Below are 17,714 nucleotides of genomic sequence, written 5' to 3' on the forward strand. Positions count from 1 at the left end.
ATTACAGCAAATTTCTCAAAAACACACCTCAAATAAACTAAAACATAAGAATTGAAGAACAAGAAGAAAATAGGAAGAAAAAAAAAACTTGATTGTGACTTCTCAGGCGCAAGTGCGAATCATTTGTCGGAATCGGGGCTAAAGTATGAATTCGTTTTGAGCATCACAAAGTTAACAAGACAAGTGTTGTGAGGCCAAAAAATGGAGGTTAAAGGTGGTGGGAGGCGATGGAGGTTGAAATTTGAGAGCGTTTTATGACTACAAGGCGATGGAGGTTGAAGTCTGAGAGTGTTTTGCGCGGTTTACAATGAGGGAGTTGAAGAGGTTGGGTGTTTTGAATGATAATGGTATGAATTGTAATTTTTATTTAATTGAGGTGTTTTAATGAGCTCGAGTTCCCTCTGTCTGTGGGGGTTTTTCTCTCCGTTTCTGAGAGAGTCGTAACAGCTAAGCTTCAATTTCTCACCCTCTCTTCCGTCTTTTCCACCCCCCTCAATAGTTTTTCCCTTCGATCATCGTTTTGAGAGTCGACGACCCGGGATTTTTCTTTTTACTTTCTGCGTTCCTCTCTCATCCTAGTCCCCATCTTGCAGCCACTTTCCCTCAACCCTAGACCCTCCATATTTCCACCACCAACCTGCAGATTCGTCCATTTCAATCATTTTCTTCGCTACCATCTTCCTTTTCCCTTAACTAAACACATCAGGTCTTGAAGTTTTGGGCTGCTTCTATTTGATGTGGATTAAGATTTTATCGGCTGTTTTTACTTTTGGGACTACTGCTTTTGATGCCTTCTTGTATCCGTTTACTGCTTGTGCCGTTCTTCGACTTTATCACATTTGTGGATTTCACATCTGCGGTGGTGGGTTTAGTTCAAGGGTCATGTTTGACTCATCATTTGATCGATTGAGGATGACGCTGGTTGCTGGCTCCTGTTGGATGCTACAACACCATCCTCTCCAGATCTACTGTTAAGGCTTCGATCTCTTATTTGACGCTCGGGTTTCTGGCGGCGGTGATAGTAGGAAGGTTGCAGAAGTTGATAGGGTTTTTGTGTGTTTTGGGTTTTTCATTAACTTCTTTTTACTTTTTCCACAGCTTTTTAGTTTTCGATTTTCGAATCAGATGAATTGAAGAAGATTAACGGAAAGAAATTAACAAGAATGTATAAATAGCAAAAAAAATGTGTGAAAAGCATACCTTGATTTTATATGAAATCACCCAAGAAATAAAAAGGAACCTTGTATAGAAAAACTCCATGTGCCTTCATAAAACACCGTCCTGGACTCTGGTTTTTACTACAAAACAACACCAAAATTTGCCAACGAGCTTCAAGGTAAGAAAACGAAACGACGCCAAAATTTGACACAAACAGACGGACATGTGAGCATTGAGCATAAGAGCAAGGGGCTTCAGATGCCACCAGCTGCATAGATTGGGTGCGCGCACCCCCTCCATTTAGTTGCCGTTGTCCTTCCAAATCCGGCCAGAGATCCGAAGCTTGAGCTCCTTCCTGTCTCCACCCGAGAAAAACAGTGCCATGTTACGCTGGATTATGAGACCGTCATGGCTGTTCTTGACCTTCTGATGGCTGTCACGGATGCTCCGAGGGGTTCCTTCCCATATTAGTTTCCTGCCGTTGCTGCCCACCTCCAGTCTGTAGCTGAAGCTTCGTGCCTCAGCTGCGTCGCCCATGAAGCGAAGGAATGCAATGTAGACCGGAGCTATGCCGAGGTGGAAGGCTTCAAAGTGCAGACAGAAGTACTTGTTGTAACAGTTAAACACCTAATAAAACATGAAGAACATGGAAGGTGAGCATCTAGGAAAACAAACGCATCGTTCTAGTTACCAATTTACCATAGACTCCACGAAGTGGGGCCAACCCATTTGGTAAAAAGGCTTCGTGCTCGTTTGGGGAGGTTTTTCTTGGAAATGTATATGCTCATAAGTGCTTTTATTAGAAGTAGAACAAAGTTCTTAGGGTCTATTTGCAATTGTTTTTGGAATGGCCATAAGCGCTTTATGACAACTAAAAGCGCTTCTGGTTGCATTAGTAGGGAATTTTAAAATATTTTCGATTATAAAAACGCTTTCTGGAGAAGCATTTGTCAGATGTTTTCTCAATAAAATACTCACAAGGGCTTTTCTTCATACTCAGATTTTTATTGAAAATTTCAACATGTTTCTAACAGCATTTTTAGTAGAAGTAATTCTACAAAAGCAATCCTAAACGACAAAGCGCTTTTGGAAGTGCTTTTTGAAGTACTTCTTTATAAAGCATGCACTAAAAATTGCTTTTATAATCCTTACGACTTTATGCTAAACATCTAAAACAGTGTCAAACAAACCCTTCATTATCACTTGCTCTAAACTACTCTAAATTCATTCTCAATTTCAACAAATCAAAATTTAAACAACGAAACAACACTTACCATAAGCATCCTTGCTGCACACTCCACTTCAAGGCGATTCGACTTAACATAGAGGTGATTAAACGTAGGCCCAACGTGTAAGTCAACCTTGTGATTTTCTCTCAGATGGTCAACCAAAAAAGGAACATCCCCAACCTCTGAGCACTCATCAGATCCAGGATACGGGCAAGTGTATGGTCTGTAGTTGCAGTGAGCCTCATGCCTGAGTTTGATGTAGTAAGGGAAGATCTCCATGCACCCCAAAGAACAATACTTGCATGGAAGTTCTAGTGACTCTGCCACCTTCTCCAACGCCAGACATCGAATGTCTCCAAGTTTTTCTCGACACGCCGGGCACCGGTTCACCGTCAGCTTGCAGATTGAGCAAAGAGTGTGACCATTTGGGCACTGCAGAACAGACTTTTGGGATCAACTAATTTTAAGTTCTAACACACGTAATGTAAGTAGTCAATCTGAATGAAAGTATAGTAGCTACTGAAGATAAAACTTCACACCTGCTGGGCTATGCAAGTGGTAAGTAGGGGTGAATATCAGTATTGGACCAATTAGTAGTTGTTACTGGTCCGTCTTTGTGAAATATCTAACCTTGTGTTTTGAACGAGGGACTTTTAAAAATAATAGAGGGACTTTTAAAAACAATGGAGGGATTTGAAAATAACTTAGATCCAAAACATTTGAGAGAACTTAATTTCTAATGACACCTATCAATGTGTCATTTTGAAGGTCTTTTGTAGTGACACATCGACTAATTTATTGTGCACGTTTTGTAGTATTTTATAATGGTTTTATAGTGATTGAGTAATTCATTAATTGGTCTTTGTAGTGCATTAGGAAATACCCTCATCCTAGGTTTGCATTTCCTAAACCAATCAAAACTCGTCATAGTCACCAAAAGCAATCATAATAACTACAAAATAAAAAAATAAAAAAAAAGGGGGAAATTTTGAAAAGTAATCACATTTTGGACTCTTTAAAGACTTCTAGGCTTCTAGCCACTTGTTTTAGATTCAGAATTTTAACTACATGTGCTAGAAAGATTCGAGCGTTACTCTCAAGCAACCATCTGAAGATACGCTTGAAGGAGTCTTGAGTGGTTAGATTTCTAAATCCCAAAAAAAAAAAGGTTAAAAATCTTCAATGTGTTGACTAATTTCCAAAAATAAATAAATAAATGTCACCACATTATGGTAAATGATATAACTAAACACACCTGGTGGATTGGTGGGAACATGGACTTTGAGCAGACAGGGCATTCAAGAAGCTCATGAACTGTTGTGGCTGGACTCAATGCTCTGTTGTTGGACTTGGCCGGTGCCAAGAAACGGCGGCGGTGGTGGGAAGAGCGTCGGCTGCGGTGATAAGTGTCTTCTCCCTCATCGATCCCATCAGATGTTGTCAAACTATCAACAAAACTGTCCTCCATTGTAAAAGTATTTCATGCAGGTTTTGAACAAACCAAAAAAACTAAAAAAACAAGTCCTTGATGTCTATCTTGTCTCGTGTTTTGGTCCCTTCTGTAAAGTGAAGGAGCAGAGAGAGAGAGAGAGAGAGAGAGAGAGAGAGAGAGAGAGAGGCAAAGGATACAAAGAAGTTGGCTTTCTTGGGAGCATTTGGTGAAGGAGACAGAGTAGTCTCCATCGGTCCTCCCCAATATATAATGTTCACTTCTACCAAATGCCAAAAGGAGTTAATGCTGAAAACTAAGGACCATCTGTAACTTCTTCAAAATTTGATTCCTAACTAGGTAATTTTAGGTGTGATTCCCTTATATGTTTTCAAAATCAATTTTGGTTAACGATGTTATTGATAGGGATTTTACCACAAATACAAATGAGTTAAAAACTCCTATATTACTTGCAAGAATGACAAGAATATTGTAGTATAAACGGTTCTCGCAAGATCGTTCTTCACAGAAATTATTAAATAAATTGAAGCAAACCAAATTCCAATTAATTATTGTAAAGCAGAAAGTTCAGATGACTGATTTTGATAACCTAATTTATTAAAATGAATTTAATTAATAAAAGAAACTAATATGCAATATTAAAGATGAAGAAAAAGAAACAATTTTAAAAATACCAATGTATAAAAGCACTAGGGTTTCACCATCATCTAGCAATCCTATGCATTTTTATCAATTACTTATAATCTACACATGCCACTTTGAATGTTAGGTTTTCCTAATATATATCCTACTTGAAACCTCCAACATAGAACGTATATCTAACATGTAATCCGTCCGGACGTTTAGATCAAATATGAACATGAGTGACTTATTAAGTTTTATGAAAACCCTTTAAAAAACCATGCAACCCCTACAATGTGGTGTTCATCTTAAGTAAAATTACAATTATTAATCACAATAAGTCAGCGTCAATTTCAGGAAACCTTCCAACCAAAATTGTATCAAATTACTTTTCTAAAAATCCTAATGGTAATCAGGCATTAAGACAATTAGATAGTTTTAATCATGGTGATTAATAATTCAAAATACACACGCAATCAATCATAAGCAATTAAATAAAAATCACATATTCATGTTAAGGCTCAAGGCTTCACCTTAGCAAAATGAATTAGTTACGTATATTCATAATTTGAATCATAGAAAATATTATTAAGAATAAAGGGAATGAAAACACCTTAAGGTAGAAAATCTCCAAGAATCCTATCAATTACTCTCTGTCTCCAAAGTTGCACAAAAGAAAGCGTAGTCAACAACTAAGAACAGCAAAGCAATATAACCTGATGTGCCATCGCACAATCCCTAAAAACTAGGTCCTTTATTCCAACTAGGAAACTAAGAATAATAATAAAATAACTTAGAAAATAGAATCCTAATTAAGCTAGGAGAATCTGCACAGAAACTGTCCGGCCACATTTTACCCTCAAATCTCTTCCAAATCCGGCCCATGATAGCTTGTTTTGAAGATCGGGACGTTCTAAACACATCTCCAGAAGGCCACGAACCATCCGAGGTCATCTTGGGCTCCAAAAACACAATTCAAGCCAAAAACGTCACTATTCCAGCACCGCACACTGCTCCTTTATTTTATTGCCAGAAAATCATCGCTAGGTAGAAAAATATGATATTTTGATACGATCAAGCTAACTGACTCATGAACGTCCTCCAACTAAAATTACTCCAAAATTCATCCATTTGACTATGTTTTGCTCCAGAGGAAGTCGAATATCTTATATTGAAAATATAAATCAAAGTATCAAAATTCTACCAAAATAACTACCAAAACATACTAAAAATAGGGTAAAATATACAATATGAAATTGACTCATTAGTTATCAATTTTAGTCCAAATAGAACTTTTAGTTTTAATTTTGACCGATTTTATCTATGTGAATATCAAGTGCAAAGGTAAACGTGTCATTTTAAAATATTAAAGTCTATTTGATCCTTAAATCGAGTGAGAAATAACATTTTCACCCACATTGACAAGAGCGAGTGTGCATCCTCTAATTACTCAAATTTACCACTTAGTACTACAGTCTAATAGTATTTCTCTTCATTTGTAAGCGAGATGTCTTAAGTTTAATTTTCATTAAAGGTGAATTTGAATCCCATTATTGCTAGTTCATTGATAGGCTTAGCTCACAACCTCACCCCTTTAGTGTAGATAATATCGTTTGTTAAAAAAAAAAATTACTCAAATTTGAATATCATTGCCCTCAGTTTAGAGTACAAGTATAATATCAATCTTGTATTAAAACCAATGAAGAGAATCACATTAATTAAGAATAAAAATAAATAAATGAAAATATGAAAGTAAAAAATTGGGGCCATCTTCCATTACAAATGGTATCCATTAAGATTGGTAATGTATGTAATTACTATGGTAAACTACTCAATTTAACAAAGGTGTTTCTCTCTCTTTCGGTGAGAGTTCTTCTATTAGATTGAGGGTGCTTCTCATCTTCTGTGTGAGTGACCGGAGATACTGATTTTGATCAGCCGTCAGCCCTAGCAGGGCCTGCGTCAGTGGTAGCGCCTTCTTTTTCTACCTTCTTTGTTTTCTTTTTATCCTTTTACCTCTGCTTCTGCCTGTTTCTGACCGCTCTTTCTCCTTCCTCTTACATCGGATCTAACAGCACCTTGGCCTCCATTGGAAATTTCTCAATTCATACCATATTTTTTCTCTTCCCCTGCTGCCTTCCAACATCTATGATTCTTTTCACCCCATCTTCTACCTACCCCCCTTGAATTTTGGCCTTTCTCTATCCCACTATTTCTCAAATCTACAACCGTGTTTCCTAACGGCGTTTCTTGGCTCTTCTGGAAGGTGTGTAGAGCATCTGCCCAGGTGGTCACACCACCAACTTCCATCTATGTGCCTTTGTTGGCACAATTACTTGTGGGATGTTTCTTCCACAAGTTTCATTTACATGATGGTTGCAGATTTGGATCTTGTGGGATGATGGAGGAGGGTGGAATCTTCTTGATTTCTATTTAGAGGCTTCGTTTGTTTGGATTCTGGTGATTGCAAGAGGTGGTCGTGGTTCATGGGCGACTGTGTTCTTAAGTGTTTTTTTGTTTGTTTTTGCTTAATCTTTGGATTGCGCCTTTCGTTTTGGGAATCGTTTTGTAGTTCTAGGCTTTATCTGTATTCGCATCCCTGTTTGTAAATGTGTTGTTGTGTTGGTAATGAAAATTTACCTTTGGTAAAAATAAAAATAAAAGTACTCACTTTAACAACTATGATAAACTATTCATTTGTAAGGATAAGAGATTTCTCTACAATGTGAGTTCCCATTAAACTAGTTAAAATTATGATTGAGTTATTCTTGTGAAGTTAAAGTCGTTAAATAAACATATTCACCAATTTATTTGCCATATCAACACATAACAAAAGTTTTGACAAAATTATGACGAAGGTCCACATTGATTTGAGAAGCCTATTTCTAAGACTACATTGATTGATTTTCAATTTTAAAGATCATCTTAATGGTATGGGTCAATTTCAGAGACCATTTATGATAAAAAAAAAATAGAGAACTTATGGGACCAATTATGTACCACGTCAGCATATAACAGAATTTTTGACAAAATTGTGACGGAATAACCACATTGATTTGCAACACCTATTTTCAAGAACTACATTGATCGATTTTCAATTTTAGGGACCATCTTACTAGTATGAATTAATTTCAAGGACCATTTGTGATAAAAACCCCCAAAAAAAAAATGAAAAGATCACGAAAAAGAAAAGATGGAAAAAGATAGGGAAAAAAGAAAAAAAACGATTTTGTTAACCAGAGTTGCTGAAGTAAAAAAGAATTCGTTTTTTTGCTGGGCCACTTTTTGCTGTTTTTTGGTTGGACCACATGTTGTTTTGGGGGGCCCACACAAGTTGTTGGTCTGTTTGGAAGGTTCTTTGTGACTATTACTAAAGTGTTTAGACTTGTGACCACTCAAGTGATAATATTGTTTTTGTCCGTTCTTTGCTGCAATTGGCATAAGGAAATCTCATTTGTCTAGTGACGGGGAGCACTCAAATGTTTTCTTTCCGTACTTTCAATATCAGCCAATTAGAATAGGAATCAATTTTCCAATCCAATTAAGATTGCAAGTCAAGTCAAGTTCGCCAGTTCAAGTCAAGTCTAGTTTGGTTTCCTGTTCGCTTACCAGTTTGGTTTCATGTTCGCTTACCAGAGCCTACCTGCCTGACTGCTTAATTAAGCTTGCATCCATATAGCTTGTTGGCAACCTGTTTGGATTCAAAATTACACCATCGGCTCGTGCAGTCAGGGTCATTAGTGAGCATAGCTTTACACCATCAGATGGAAAAGTAGTTTTATTATTGTGAAAGAATATTTTATGATTTGTTATCATAATAATGATCTTTTAATAACAAATTATCTTGATATTCTCTAATACGGGATAATAAGATGTGAATTATATCTCCAAACAAGTAGTACTGTCACATCTCGACCCGGGCTCGACTCTGCCGTAGCACGATATTGTCCACTTTGGGCCCCGACCATGCCCTCACGGTTTTGTTTCTGGAAACTCACGCGAGCAAAACTTCCCAGTGGGTCATCCATCCTAGGAATGCTCTCACCCAAACTCCCTTAACTTCAGAGTTCTGATGAAACCCGAAGCCAATGAGTTCCCAAAAGGCATCGTGCTATAGGAAGGTGAGCATGCACACATAAGGTACATTACCCTCTCTCCGTTGGTCGATGTGGGATATTACAATCCACCCCCCTTAGGGGCCCAACGTCTTCGTCGACACACTTACACCACACGACAGAGTGGCTCTGATACCAAATTATCACATCCTGACCCGGGCTCCACCACATCCTGGGTTCGACTCCGCCGTAACACGATATTGTCCATTTTGGGCCCCAACCATGCCCTCACAGCTTTGTTTCTGGAAACTCACGTGAGCAGAACTTCCCAGTGGGTCACCCATTCTAGGAATGCTCTCCCCCGAACTCGCTTAACTTCGGAGTTCCGATAGAACCCGAAGCCAGTGAGTTCCCAAAAGACCTCGTGCTATAGGAAGGTGAACATGTACATATAAGGCACATCACCCCCTCTCCGTTGCTTGATGTGGGATGTTATAGTACAGTTCAAATGAACTTGGGATTCTTGTTATCGGATTGGAGCAACTTGGTACATTAAGATGAGGGTTGATCAGAATAATCAGGATGCATGGTTTTCATGCATGCATGGGAAAATGATGAAGTCAAGAAAATGATGTAATCTGGAATTTCATTGGTGCATGAGAGTTTGTACGACAAAGATCCACGTAAACTTCGATTCAGGCATTTAAAGTTTAAAACCAATCTTTGGATTAGATTGGTGCTTTGCAAAGATGAGAAGAGCACGACACTAAGCCAAGAATCTTGACTTTGGCTAAGGCTAAGGAATATTATCAAGAGGATTTTTATCACAATATCTGAATGCTAAGAGTTAAAGTGGAACTGGGATACTCTATTTCAGTGGCTGAGCACTACAAATTCTATAAATATAAGATGTTCTGTAAAGGAAAAAGCCTCTTCAAATCAACACACAAATTGCCTTGCGTAAAGCTTCTTAACAACCTTGAGATTTTATCCTCTTCCCCTTTCTTCACGCCAATTTATCTTCAGTTTGGATAGACATCACTATGAAAGCAACCAATGACATCTTTAGTTTAGATAGACAGCATTGGAGCCGTAGAATCAGCCGATCGAAGAGCATCTTCAATTTGGATAGACAACACTGCTTCGAGACTGACTGGTTATTTATCCAAGTCTCGATCAATAAGGATTTCCAAGTCCTTGTTGGTAAAGGTCATCTCATCAACATTCTCGGCGAAGTGAGATGTTACCAAGTTATTAGGCTCGGCACATTGAAAGCCGAATTTTATTTTATGATTGGATATTCGCAAGTACATTTTAGAGTTTAGCATTCTGACGGCCGAACCCGGGCCGGTCCTGAGTTTTTTGGTGCCTAGTGCGAAAGCCCAAAATGTGCCCTTTTTAATACAGAAACATATGTTTAAAATAAATATTTTGCGAGGATAATCACATGTATGTGTAAAAAATTCATCACTAGTAGCATGCAAAATGCCTTCCAATTTCTGTCATGTATGTGTAAAATTTTATTCACATCAACCGAATTATGATTAAAAACATATGGAAAATCACATATACGCAGAACGCATTACACACATCCAATACATCCCAATCCAATCACATATTCATCCAATCATATAAAATAACATATCCCACTAAATTAATCTCAACTGAATACCATATGAACCACCAAGTTGTTGAAGAGAATAGCATGCAAGAACCAACGGTGCAACTCCGGTAACCAGTTTTGCCTTTGTTTCCTTGTCGATCTTTCTCTTCTTTCTTGTTGTTCCCACCACTGTCTCCACTCACGGTGTCCGTGGTGGAACTAGTAGCCGGAGCCAAAGAAGGTTCTTTAGCCACAGGTCCATTTGTCTTTCCAATGCTTTTTGCCCTTTTGGAAAGGCTGAAAAGCACCCTCTTTCTCTTCATCTCCATCACTATAGCCTTTAACTTGCTCCTCCTGCCATTACCCTACAACTAAAAATCAATACTTTCCACTTCTTCACCTCAAATTTTATAAGCAACCAAACAACAGAGCAGTCACAAAATTTACTAAAATTGATGAAGGTGGAGTCTTTTTTTTATACCTCTTTGAGTGGTGCATCTAGAGTTATGTGAAATCCGTGTTAATGGAATGAATTCCTTAAAAACATGCCCCTCACTTGAAGTCTGCTCCAAACACTTAGATTGTCCATGTAGGTAATTTGCAATTGCATCTGAAATATGTTGTTTTCACCTCTCAATTAGGGCAAATACTTTTAATCTATATCTCTTACGGTTGATCTATATTATACTCTATTCTCGTAAGAGGATACACACTAGCTAACAGCCCGCCTGGTGCTACTTCATATCCACATTGGGAACATAGATAATTGTAACCATATACATATAAAATGACAACAAAGCATATCCATCATTTGAGTCTCCAACAATTATTCCAATAACTACATATCCAATTTGACCTATGGATGAATACGTAAGGATACGTTTCATACTTGTTTGAGTAATAGCAATAAGATTCCCTAGTATCATGCTAAGAATATCTAGGATTTCCAAAAGAAGATGCCATTCGTTTGATGAGAAATACAAAGGAATATCAAAAACCACTTTTGTACTCAAGGGAGAATTATTGAGCGCACTAAAATCTAGTTGATGGGTTCAATATTCATGAAAAGCCGGGTTTGAAATGATCCATGTTATGGAACCAATTCAACCGAATAAAAAAGAGGGGTTAAGGGCCTCCAATGCCTATAAATGTAAGCTTATTTCAGTCTTTCTTTGGCAAAGGGAACTTAGAAGTCGGCAAGAAAGAGTTTTGAGTAGCCATGGATATTGCTAACAGACTTGCGATAAATAACTTTTATGTCATTTAGTTTATAATATTTTATCTTCAAATTTAACTTCCTTAGCATTACCTTGGCTTTAATGACTCTCTCATAAACACGCCAATCTCTACTAGCTTTGGATTAAACATTCAATCTCTACTGACCATCTATACCCAAAATACCCAACTTTTATCTTTCTATCAACAGCTCTTCCCCTACTATCCCTCTTTATTAGACCTAGTAATTTCTTACACAACTTGTTAATACGACACGTAAACAACATGAAAATAACAGGTTTCGGGTCAATAGATAACTAATTGGGTCGTTATCGGTCACACGATAAGAACCCGTTGATAACGGGTCCTTAACAAGTTTATATGCTGGTGACACACGGGTAGTCTGTTTTGACACATTAAGAAAAAAGATATTTTGCTGATTTTAATTCTTTTTTCTGGGTTGCAGGAAGGGAGAAGAAGATGAAGATGGGGGACAAGAGAGAGAAGGGGGGGAAAGAGACGAACTGAGGTTTTTTTTTTCTTTATTATTTTAATAGTTTTTAATAATTTTTTATTAATTTTATTTTAATAGAAAGTGGGTATCGGATCAAGCCACGTCAGTATTTAACTGAGAAAGTCACGCCAAGCTAACGAAATGTATAACATTGGACCAAATTCTAAAGATGAGGTATGATAATATCGTGAGACCTATAGTTGAGGTAGTTTTTGGTCATTTACCCAAATATGTGTTATTGTATTATTTTCATTTTACTTCATGTATTACTTTATTAAAAGAAAAAAGTTTTATTTATTTATTTGTTGTAATATACGGTAGGAAAATAGTGATTAAAAAATCATAAAAACAATTATATTAAAAATATTAAGTAATTTAAAAATACCAAACACATTTAAAAAGTTACAATAATTAATTTACAAGTGTGAAAAAGTGAAAAAAATATGCCAACGTTCGTGATCGCGTGAATAATATTTTTAAGGAAGTTCAAAATAAATAAAATTTATAATTATTAATATACAAGTTTGAAAATGTGAAAGCATATATAAATGCTCGTGATTGCATCCTCCACTCTTAGACGATGGTTACATGGTCATTTAGATTTTTAAAACCCTCCAAATCTCATGAATAGTGGTTTTCTATTTGAGTGCAAAATTTATAAAATTAACAATAATTATTGTAGGATTGTGAAAATTGTGAAAAAATAAAATAAAAATAAATACAATCACTCGTAGTAATAAGCTTTACAATTTTCGTGAAGGAATCAACTCCGAAATCTGACAATATAATTCATAAACCTTAGATTAAAATTTAGTCGTCCATTGTCGTTTATGCTTTATTCTACTCATTGAATTATATTTTTTAGATTTTCATTGTTTATTGATTTGAAATGTATTTTCTTTAACTGGTAACGAGTAGGGTCATCTTACTTGATAATATTAACAGGGTTGATTTCAGGACTGGTCATATTTCCCGTTTACTTTAATGAGTGTTACATGACACGACCTGTTAAGATATGGGGTATCTAACGAAAACAACACGAGCATAGAAACTACGACACTCTTTACCCATCGTTTTAGAATGAGGATCCTCGCCTGATCCTTCAATCATATTTGTTCATCGTACATCATGTGAGCAGTTTTTGTCAGGTATTGTTTATATTTAATTTTAAATAAAAAAATTTACAATAACTTTTAACTATACAATGTACGATAAACAAATCTAATTATAAATTTCCTTAAATTCTCACAAAAAATTCCAACGAAGATCCTCTCTCATCGTTTTTATCTCTCCACAACAAACACGACCTCATTTTTCAGTGCCCCGTCCACAACGAACATAAACGCCAGCCTCACCCCTCTCGAATCACCATCCGACACTGCCGCCGCCTACACCACAGACTACAAGGACAACGATGACGATAACCCATATGCCCAATTCTGGAAATTCGAGCCGAATTTGGAAATTTTGTGGGCAGTTTTGGCGTGCTCGACGACGCTGTATTTCGAAAAAAGCTCCGCGGGGAGGTTGGTGTTGCCGATGTTGGAGTAAGATTGAGGGAAGGAGTTCTTGTGGTGGCAGGAGGAGAACCAGAAGCGAGACGCAGCAGAACCTTCTGTTTTATTTTTTGTTGCATCTCTTCACCAAATTTCAGATATGGCATTTAACCTTCAATGATATTCTAGTTTCAAATAGTGGGAAGTTGGCACTAATAGTGATTTTCTAAGTCAGCAGAATTTTGGTGAAAGAGAGCTAAACTTAACTCATTCATTTAATGTAGATGATATTATCTCTTCATATTTATATATATATATATAGGGAAGTGTTATTAACATTTCAAAAATCTCATACTACACTTCTCACAAATACATTTTTCTTTTTTAATATAAAAAATTTTAAATGTATAATAAAAGTTTAAAAATACTAATAACAATTTCCTATATATATTAGTATCATAATTTAATATATTAAACTCATAAATTTAATAAATTAGTATCACAGTCAAAATACTTCGGCCGGCCTACCATAAAAGGGTTATTCTTACCAATCTATTTTCATCACAGGGCTAAATATAGCAAATTTCCCGTTTTCTTTTAATATTTGACCCGGTACTCGCGGTTCGAGTTGATTCTCCAGAGCTCAGCCCGTTACGACTCGCGAGTCACCAACTCCCAACCAACCTCTCTTTCTCTCTTTCCACACTTCATCTCTGCAAAACTTCAATCTCTTCGGAATTTTCTAGGGTTTTTCAAACCTGAACCCGGCGAGCCAAACCGGGGCAGTTTCGCCCCCACCCGCAGACGGAGTACACCCTTTTCGTGGACCTCGCACCACCAGATTTCTAGGGTTTTTCATGTTCTGCAGAGCTTTCATGTCTTATGAATGGAGATTATTTCCCTCACTCTCTCGTCTCCTCAAACCTTCTTTGTAGCCCTAATTTTCACTTTTCTCTCCTTTTTCCTTGCCCTCCTCGCCGTCCGATTACTCCCCGACAAACCCAAATCGGGCGGCGCTGCCTCTGCCACCTTGTCGTCGAGTGGAAGCGGGAAGGTCTGCACTTGCTGTGTTCGTCACCGGGAAGAGGTCGTTTTGGGCTCCGATTCGGGGGCCGTGAGCGCGCCGCACTTGAACGGGGGGACGGGTACGGACGTGACGGAGAAGCCGACGACGGCGGCGGCCGTACTGGAGCGGCAGACGGGCGCGTCGATGATGGAGCAGCTGGTTCCGGAGATTACGACGCATGCCCTTAGCTATCTGGACTACCCGAGCCTATGTAGGCTTTCGATGACCAATTCGCTCATGCGGAGGGCTGCCAATGATGATAATGCTTGGAAGGCACTTTACCATAAGGTATTGATTACTGAATTTGAATTGCATTTGAAGTATTTGGATTTGGGTGTTTGTTGGATTTTGATTTGAAGGCAAGGTGGTTGCCAATTTAAGGGATTAGTGTGTTTGGTTGCCGAGAAAATGTGGGAAAATTGGGACCCTTTATGCATCTCTATCAATCGAAAATCCATTGTGTTTATAGTATTTGAACAATGGAATTGGGTTCCTGCAAGTTACTTATGATACATTTTCTAACTTGGGAATGTGGTTTGATATGTGGGATGAGATTAGGCTGTTGTATGGGTGCCTGAGAGATTACAGGATTAACCCATTTTATTTTCTTTTGGTGTCTGTTTCGGTTAATGGATATCCTTGGATTTAGTCTCCATAGTATGGATGCATGATTCTTTAAATGATGAAATTCCTTCAATTTAAACTTCCGAATGCTCAACCCTTTTGGTTTATGGATAACATGGGATTTAGCCCGAGAGATTGCTCGTTGAGACACCTGTTTAGTTTAATTTAGAAGCAGCAATTTTGTCCGTCTTTGAAACCCTAATCCATGTCGGTTTTTTATTTTTGGCATCCGATACCAAAACCATTTTGTAAGAATATTTTGTTACGAGTTTTCAAATTTTCTTTCAGGACTTCACATTGGAACAGGATAGTGTGACACCAGTTAATGGATGGAAAGCTTACTACGCTGCTACAAGAGTGATTGTGAATGTCAATACCGAATTCTTTAACCATATCCGAGGAAGGTCACTTCCAGAAATGAGTCGTTTATGGTTGAATGCAGATTATGTGAAGTGTGTTCATGCCTCTGGAGAACTCTTTTCAGGGTAAGATGCCTCATTTGTGTGCAACGCTGTACAACAACTGCATTTCTTTTATGACTGTTTTCTTCTGTTAAGTTCGTCCAAGTAATTGGGAAATTATGTTTTTTCTTTCGTGTTAAGTTCGTCCAAGGAAGGAAACTTTGGTTTGTCGTTTTAAATACCATACCGTCTCTTTGGTTTGTCGTTTGCACCTTATTAATATGACACCAGAGCTAAGTCGTTTTTGCTTCCTATTTAGGTATAATGCTGTTCTACAGAGTTGGCAACTAGCATTTAATTGGGAGCAAGGGGTTAACTTTCAGATTCGAGATGTGTGTGCCCGTGTTCTGACAGATATGGCTTGGGTTACCATGAAAACCTTTGTTGAAATCGACACTGGGCTATTCAGTGTGACTAACGTCTATGAGTTCCATAACGGGCGATGGTACATGGTGCATCATCATAGCTCTGTGATGGATGGAGAGGGAGAACAGCAGATTGTGCAGGGGTAACAAAGAAAAGAAGATACGGTGATACCGATTATATAACATAATACCAGTTTTAAGAAAATAGTGGTATCGATTGCAGTAGAAAGTCGATTTAACTTTCGCTATATTTTCCCCGGAAAGATGCTTTCAATTTTTCCAACCTCAGTTTTGGTTGTTTTCTGGTCAAGAGGTTACCATTTCCTTTCCTTTTCTTTTCTCTTCCTGTTGTTGTTATTATCATAATTGTTCATAATTTGTTTTTGCGAAATTAATTAGTTGGATATGAAAATGAGTTTGAATGATATTTAAAGCTTGAATGAACAAAGGTGCTCAGTTCTAGTCTCTTGAAAAAAAGTAAGATTTCAGCAAGTGGCCTTTTACCACAGCGGTGGAGAGGAGTGTTGTTCTTACATCACGGCGTGGGTTCAAACCCCGTCGGTTTTCTAATCTAACATCTAATTTAACGAATCTATCGCTTGACCAAAAAAGAAAAAAAGTAAGATTTTAATATGTTTTGAGTGTGAGAGACATTGAGATGCATATACATTAGGATTTCTCAAGATTTTCCGCATCCTACTATTTTTCAGTTCTTTCTCAATGAAAGATGGCCCATAAGCTGATGTTTTCTTAACAAAAATGGGTTAGTGAAAGGATGAGAGAATTTAGAATTAGAAAAAGGAAAGGGAATCAGATCCACTAGTCACCCTAGTTGATCTGATTCTTAATTGTTAGTATTTTCATATGGATTTAAAATGAAAGTTAAGAGGTGAAATGATTCTTACGCGTGTTTAAATGCATGGAACTAAAAAAATTAAGCAATTCTAATGCCTATTCCCTGTAATGGTCTATGAATGTTGAAAACATGACTGAATATGTGTTGGGTGTCAAGACTTCATTAGTAACGAGTTTTGCAGCTTAAAACGAGGATGATCAATTAAAGCTCGATCAAAACATTATTTTTTATGTGCGTGCTTGTGTTGAGTTATCATGTTGTATTGTTGTGCGTGATTTTGTTAGGTCTAGGTATATTTAAACATGATTCCAAAAGTGAGTAAAGAGAAGCCAAAAGGGGTTGTTAGAGTAAATGAATAAATATGATAAGGTGAAGTAAAGAAGCATCTGAGGTTCCATGGTCTAGCGGTTAGGACATTAGACTCTGAATCTAGTAACCCGAGTTCAAATCTCGGTGGAACCTCCCTTATTTTTTTTTTCCCCATTAATATTACATATTTTTGGTCCGAAAACAAAAATTGAAGAGTGGGAAGGAAATTATCCAGCACTCTCACTCCTCCCCATTCTACTGGGAAAACAATGGGAACATCCCTTCTCTCACTCCCATCCCACTTTCTCACTTCCCTCACACCACCACCAAGACATGGCTGCAACCGCAATTCCATCCCTCCACAGCAACAACTCTCATCAAAACCTCCTCCCCATTTTTAAATCTTATATCCTTCTGTGTTCACCTTCCTCAGTTGCAGAAGATGATGATTCCCTATACCTGCCCAACCACCATCCCCCACTCAACAGCTGCCCCTCAGGTACTCCAAATCTTTCACCTCATTTTATCACAAACCCACCAATATTAACTTTCATTCCTTCCTAAATTATATATCTTTTTGCAGATAGTTTACTTTTTTTAGGAGTCAAATTAAGGGTCAGGTTGAAAGTCATTAAGGTTTTTAGTTTTTAGTACGAAATGGCTATCAAACGGTCCTTACGTTTTTCTATGAA

General features: G+C 37.5%; 2 protein-coding genes and 1 non-coding gene across 3 annotated transcripts; 2 read left to right on the forward strand and 1 right to left on the reverse strand.

Annotated features, from left to right (window-relative positions):
• Positions 1-1,184: 1,184 nt before the first annotated feature.
• On the reverse strand, positions 1,185-4,055 carry LOC103933919 (E3 ubiquitin-protein ligase SINAT3-like). The gene is made up of 3 exons (XM_018644142.2): positions 3,643-4,055; positions 2,433-2,819; positions 1,185-1,785 (listed from the first exon to the last, which is right to left on the reverse strand). The coding sequence occupies exons 1-3, from the start codon at positions 3,853-3,855 to the stop codon at positions 1,459-1,461; spliced, it is 927 nt and encodes a 308-aa protein (XP_018499658.2). The 5' UTR covers positions 3,856-4,055; the 3' UTR covers positions 1,185-1,458.
• Positions 4,056-13,897: 9,842 nt separating this feature from the next.
• LOC103933902 (F-box protein SKIP8-like) lies at positions 13,898-16,284 on the forward strand. Its single transcript, XM_048566544.1, has 3 exons — positions 13,898-14,695; positions 15,320-15,516; positions 15,752-16,284. Exons 1-3 carry the CDS (start codon positions 14,228-14,230, stop codon positions 16,002-16,004), a joined length of 918 nt encoding a protein of 305 aa, XP_048422501.1. The 5' UTR covers positions 13,898-14,227; the 3' UTR covers positions 16,005-16,284.
• Positions 16,285-17,103: 819 nt separating this feature from the next.
• Positions 17,104-17,175, forward strand: TRNAQ-CUG. The gene has a single exon. It is a non-coding gene; the product is annotated as a tRNA-Gln (tRNA).
• Positions 17,176-17,714: the final 539 nt, after the last annotated feature.

Source organism: the organism of the source record quoted next, unplaced genomic scaffold, assembly GCF_019419815.1.
Source record: "Pyrus x bretschneideri cultivar Hongxiangsu unplaced genomic scaffold, Pyrus_bretschneideri_v1 Contig42, whole genome shotgun sequence".
Classification (NCBI taxonomy): Eukaryota; Viridiplantae; Streptophyta; class Magnoliopsida; order Rosales; family Rosaceae; genus Pyrus; species Pyrus x bretschneideri.

Excerpts from the sequence above, each read along its gene's own strand:
- LOC103933919 (XM_018644142.2), bottom strand. The coding sequence starts at position 3,855 with ATGGAGGACAGTTTTGTTGATAGTTTGACAACATCTGATGGGATCGAT. Across the intron at positions 2,820-3,642 it reads TGTTCCCACCAATCCACCAG|TGCCCAAATGGTCACACTCT; the intron begins GTGTGTTTAGTT and ends TCTGTTCTGCAG. Across the intron at positions 1,786-2,432 it reads GTGCAGCAAGGATGCTTATG|GTGTTTAACTGTTACAACAA; the intron begins GTAAGTGTTGTT and ends ATGTTTTATTAG.
- LOC103933902 (XM_048566544.1), top strand. The coding sequence starts at position 14,228 with ATGGAGATTATTTCCCTCACTCTCTCGTCTCCTCAAACCTTCTTTGTA. Across the intron at positions 14,696-15,319 it reads GGAAGGCACTTTACCATAAG|GACTTCACATTGGAACAGGA; the intron begins GTATTGATTACT and ends ATTTTCTTTCAG. Across the intron at positions 15,517-15,751 it reads TCTGGAGAACTCTTTTCAGG|GTATAATGCTGTTCTACAGA; the intron begins GTAAGATGCCTC and ends CTTCCTATTTAG.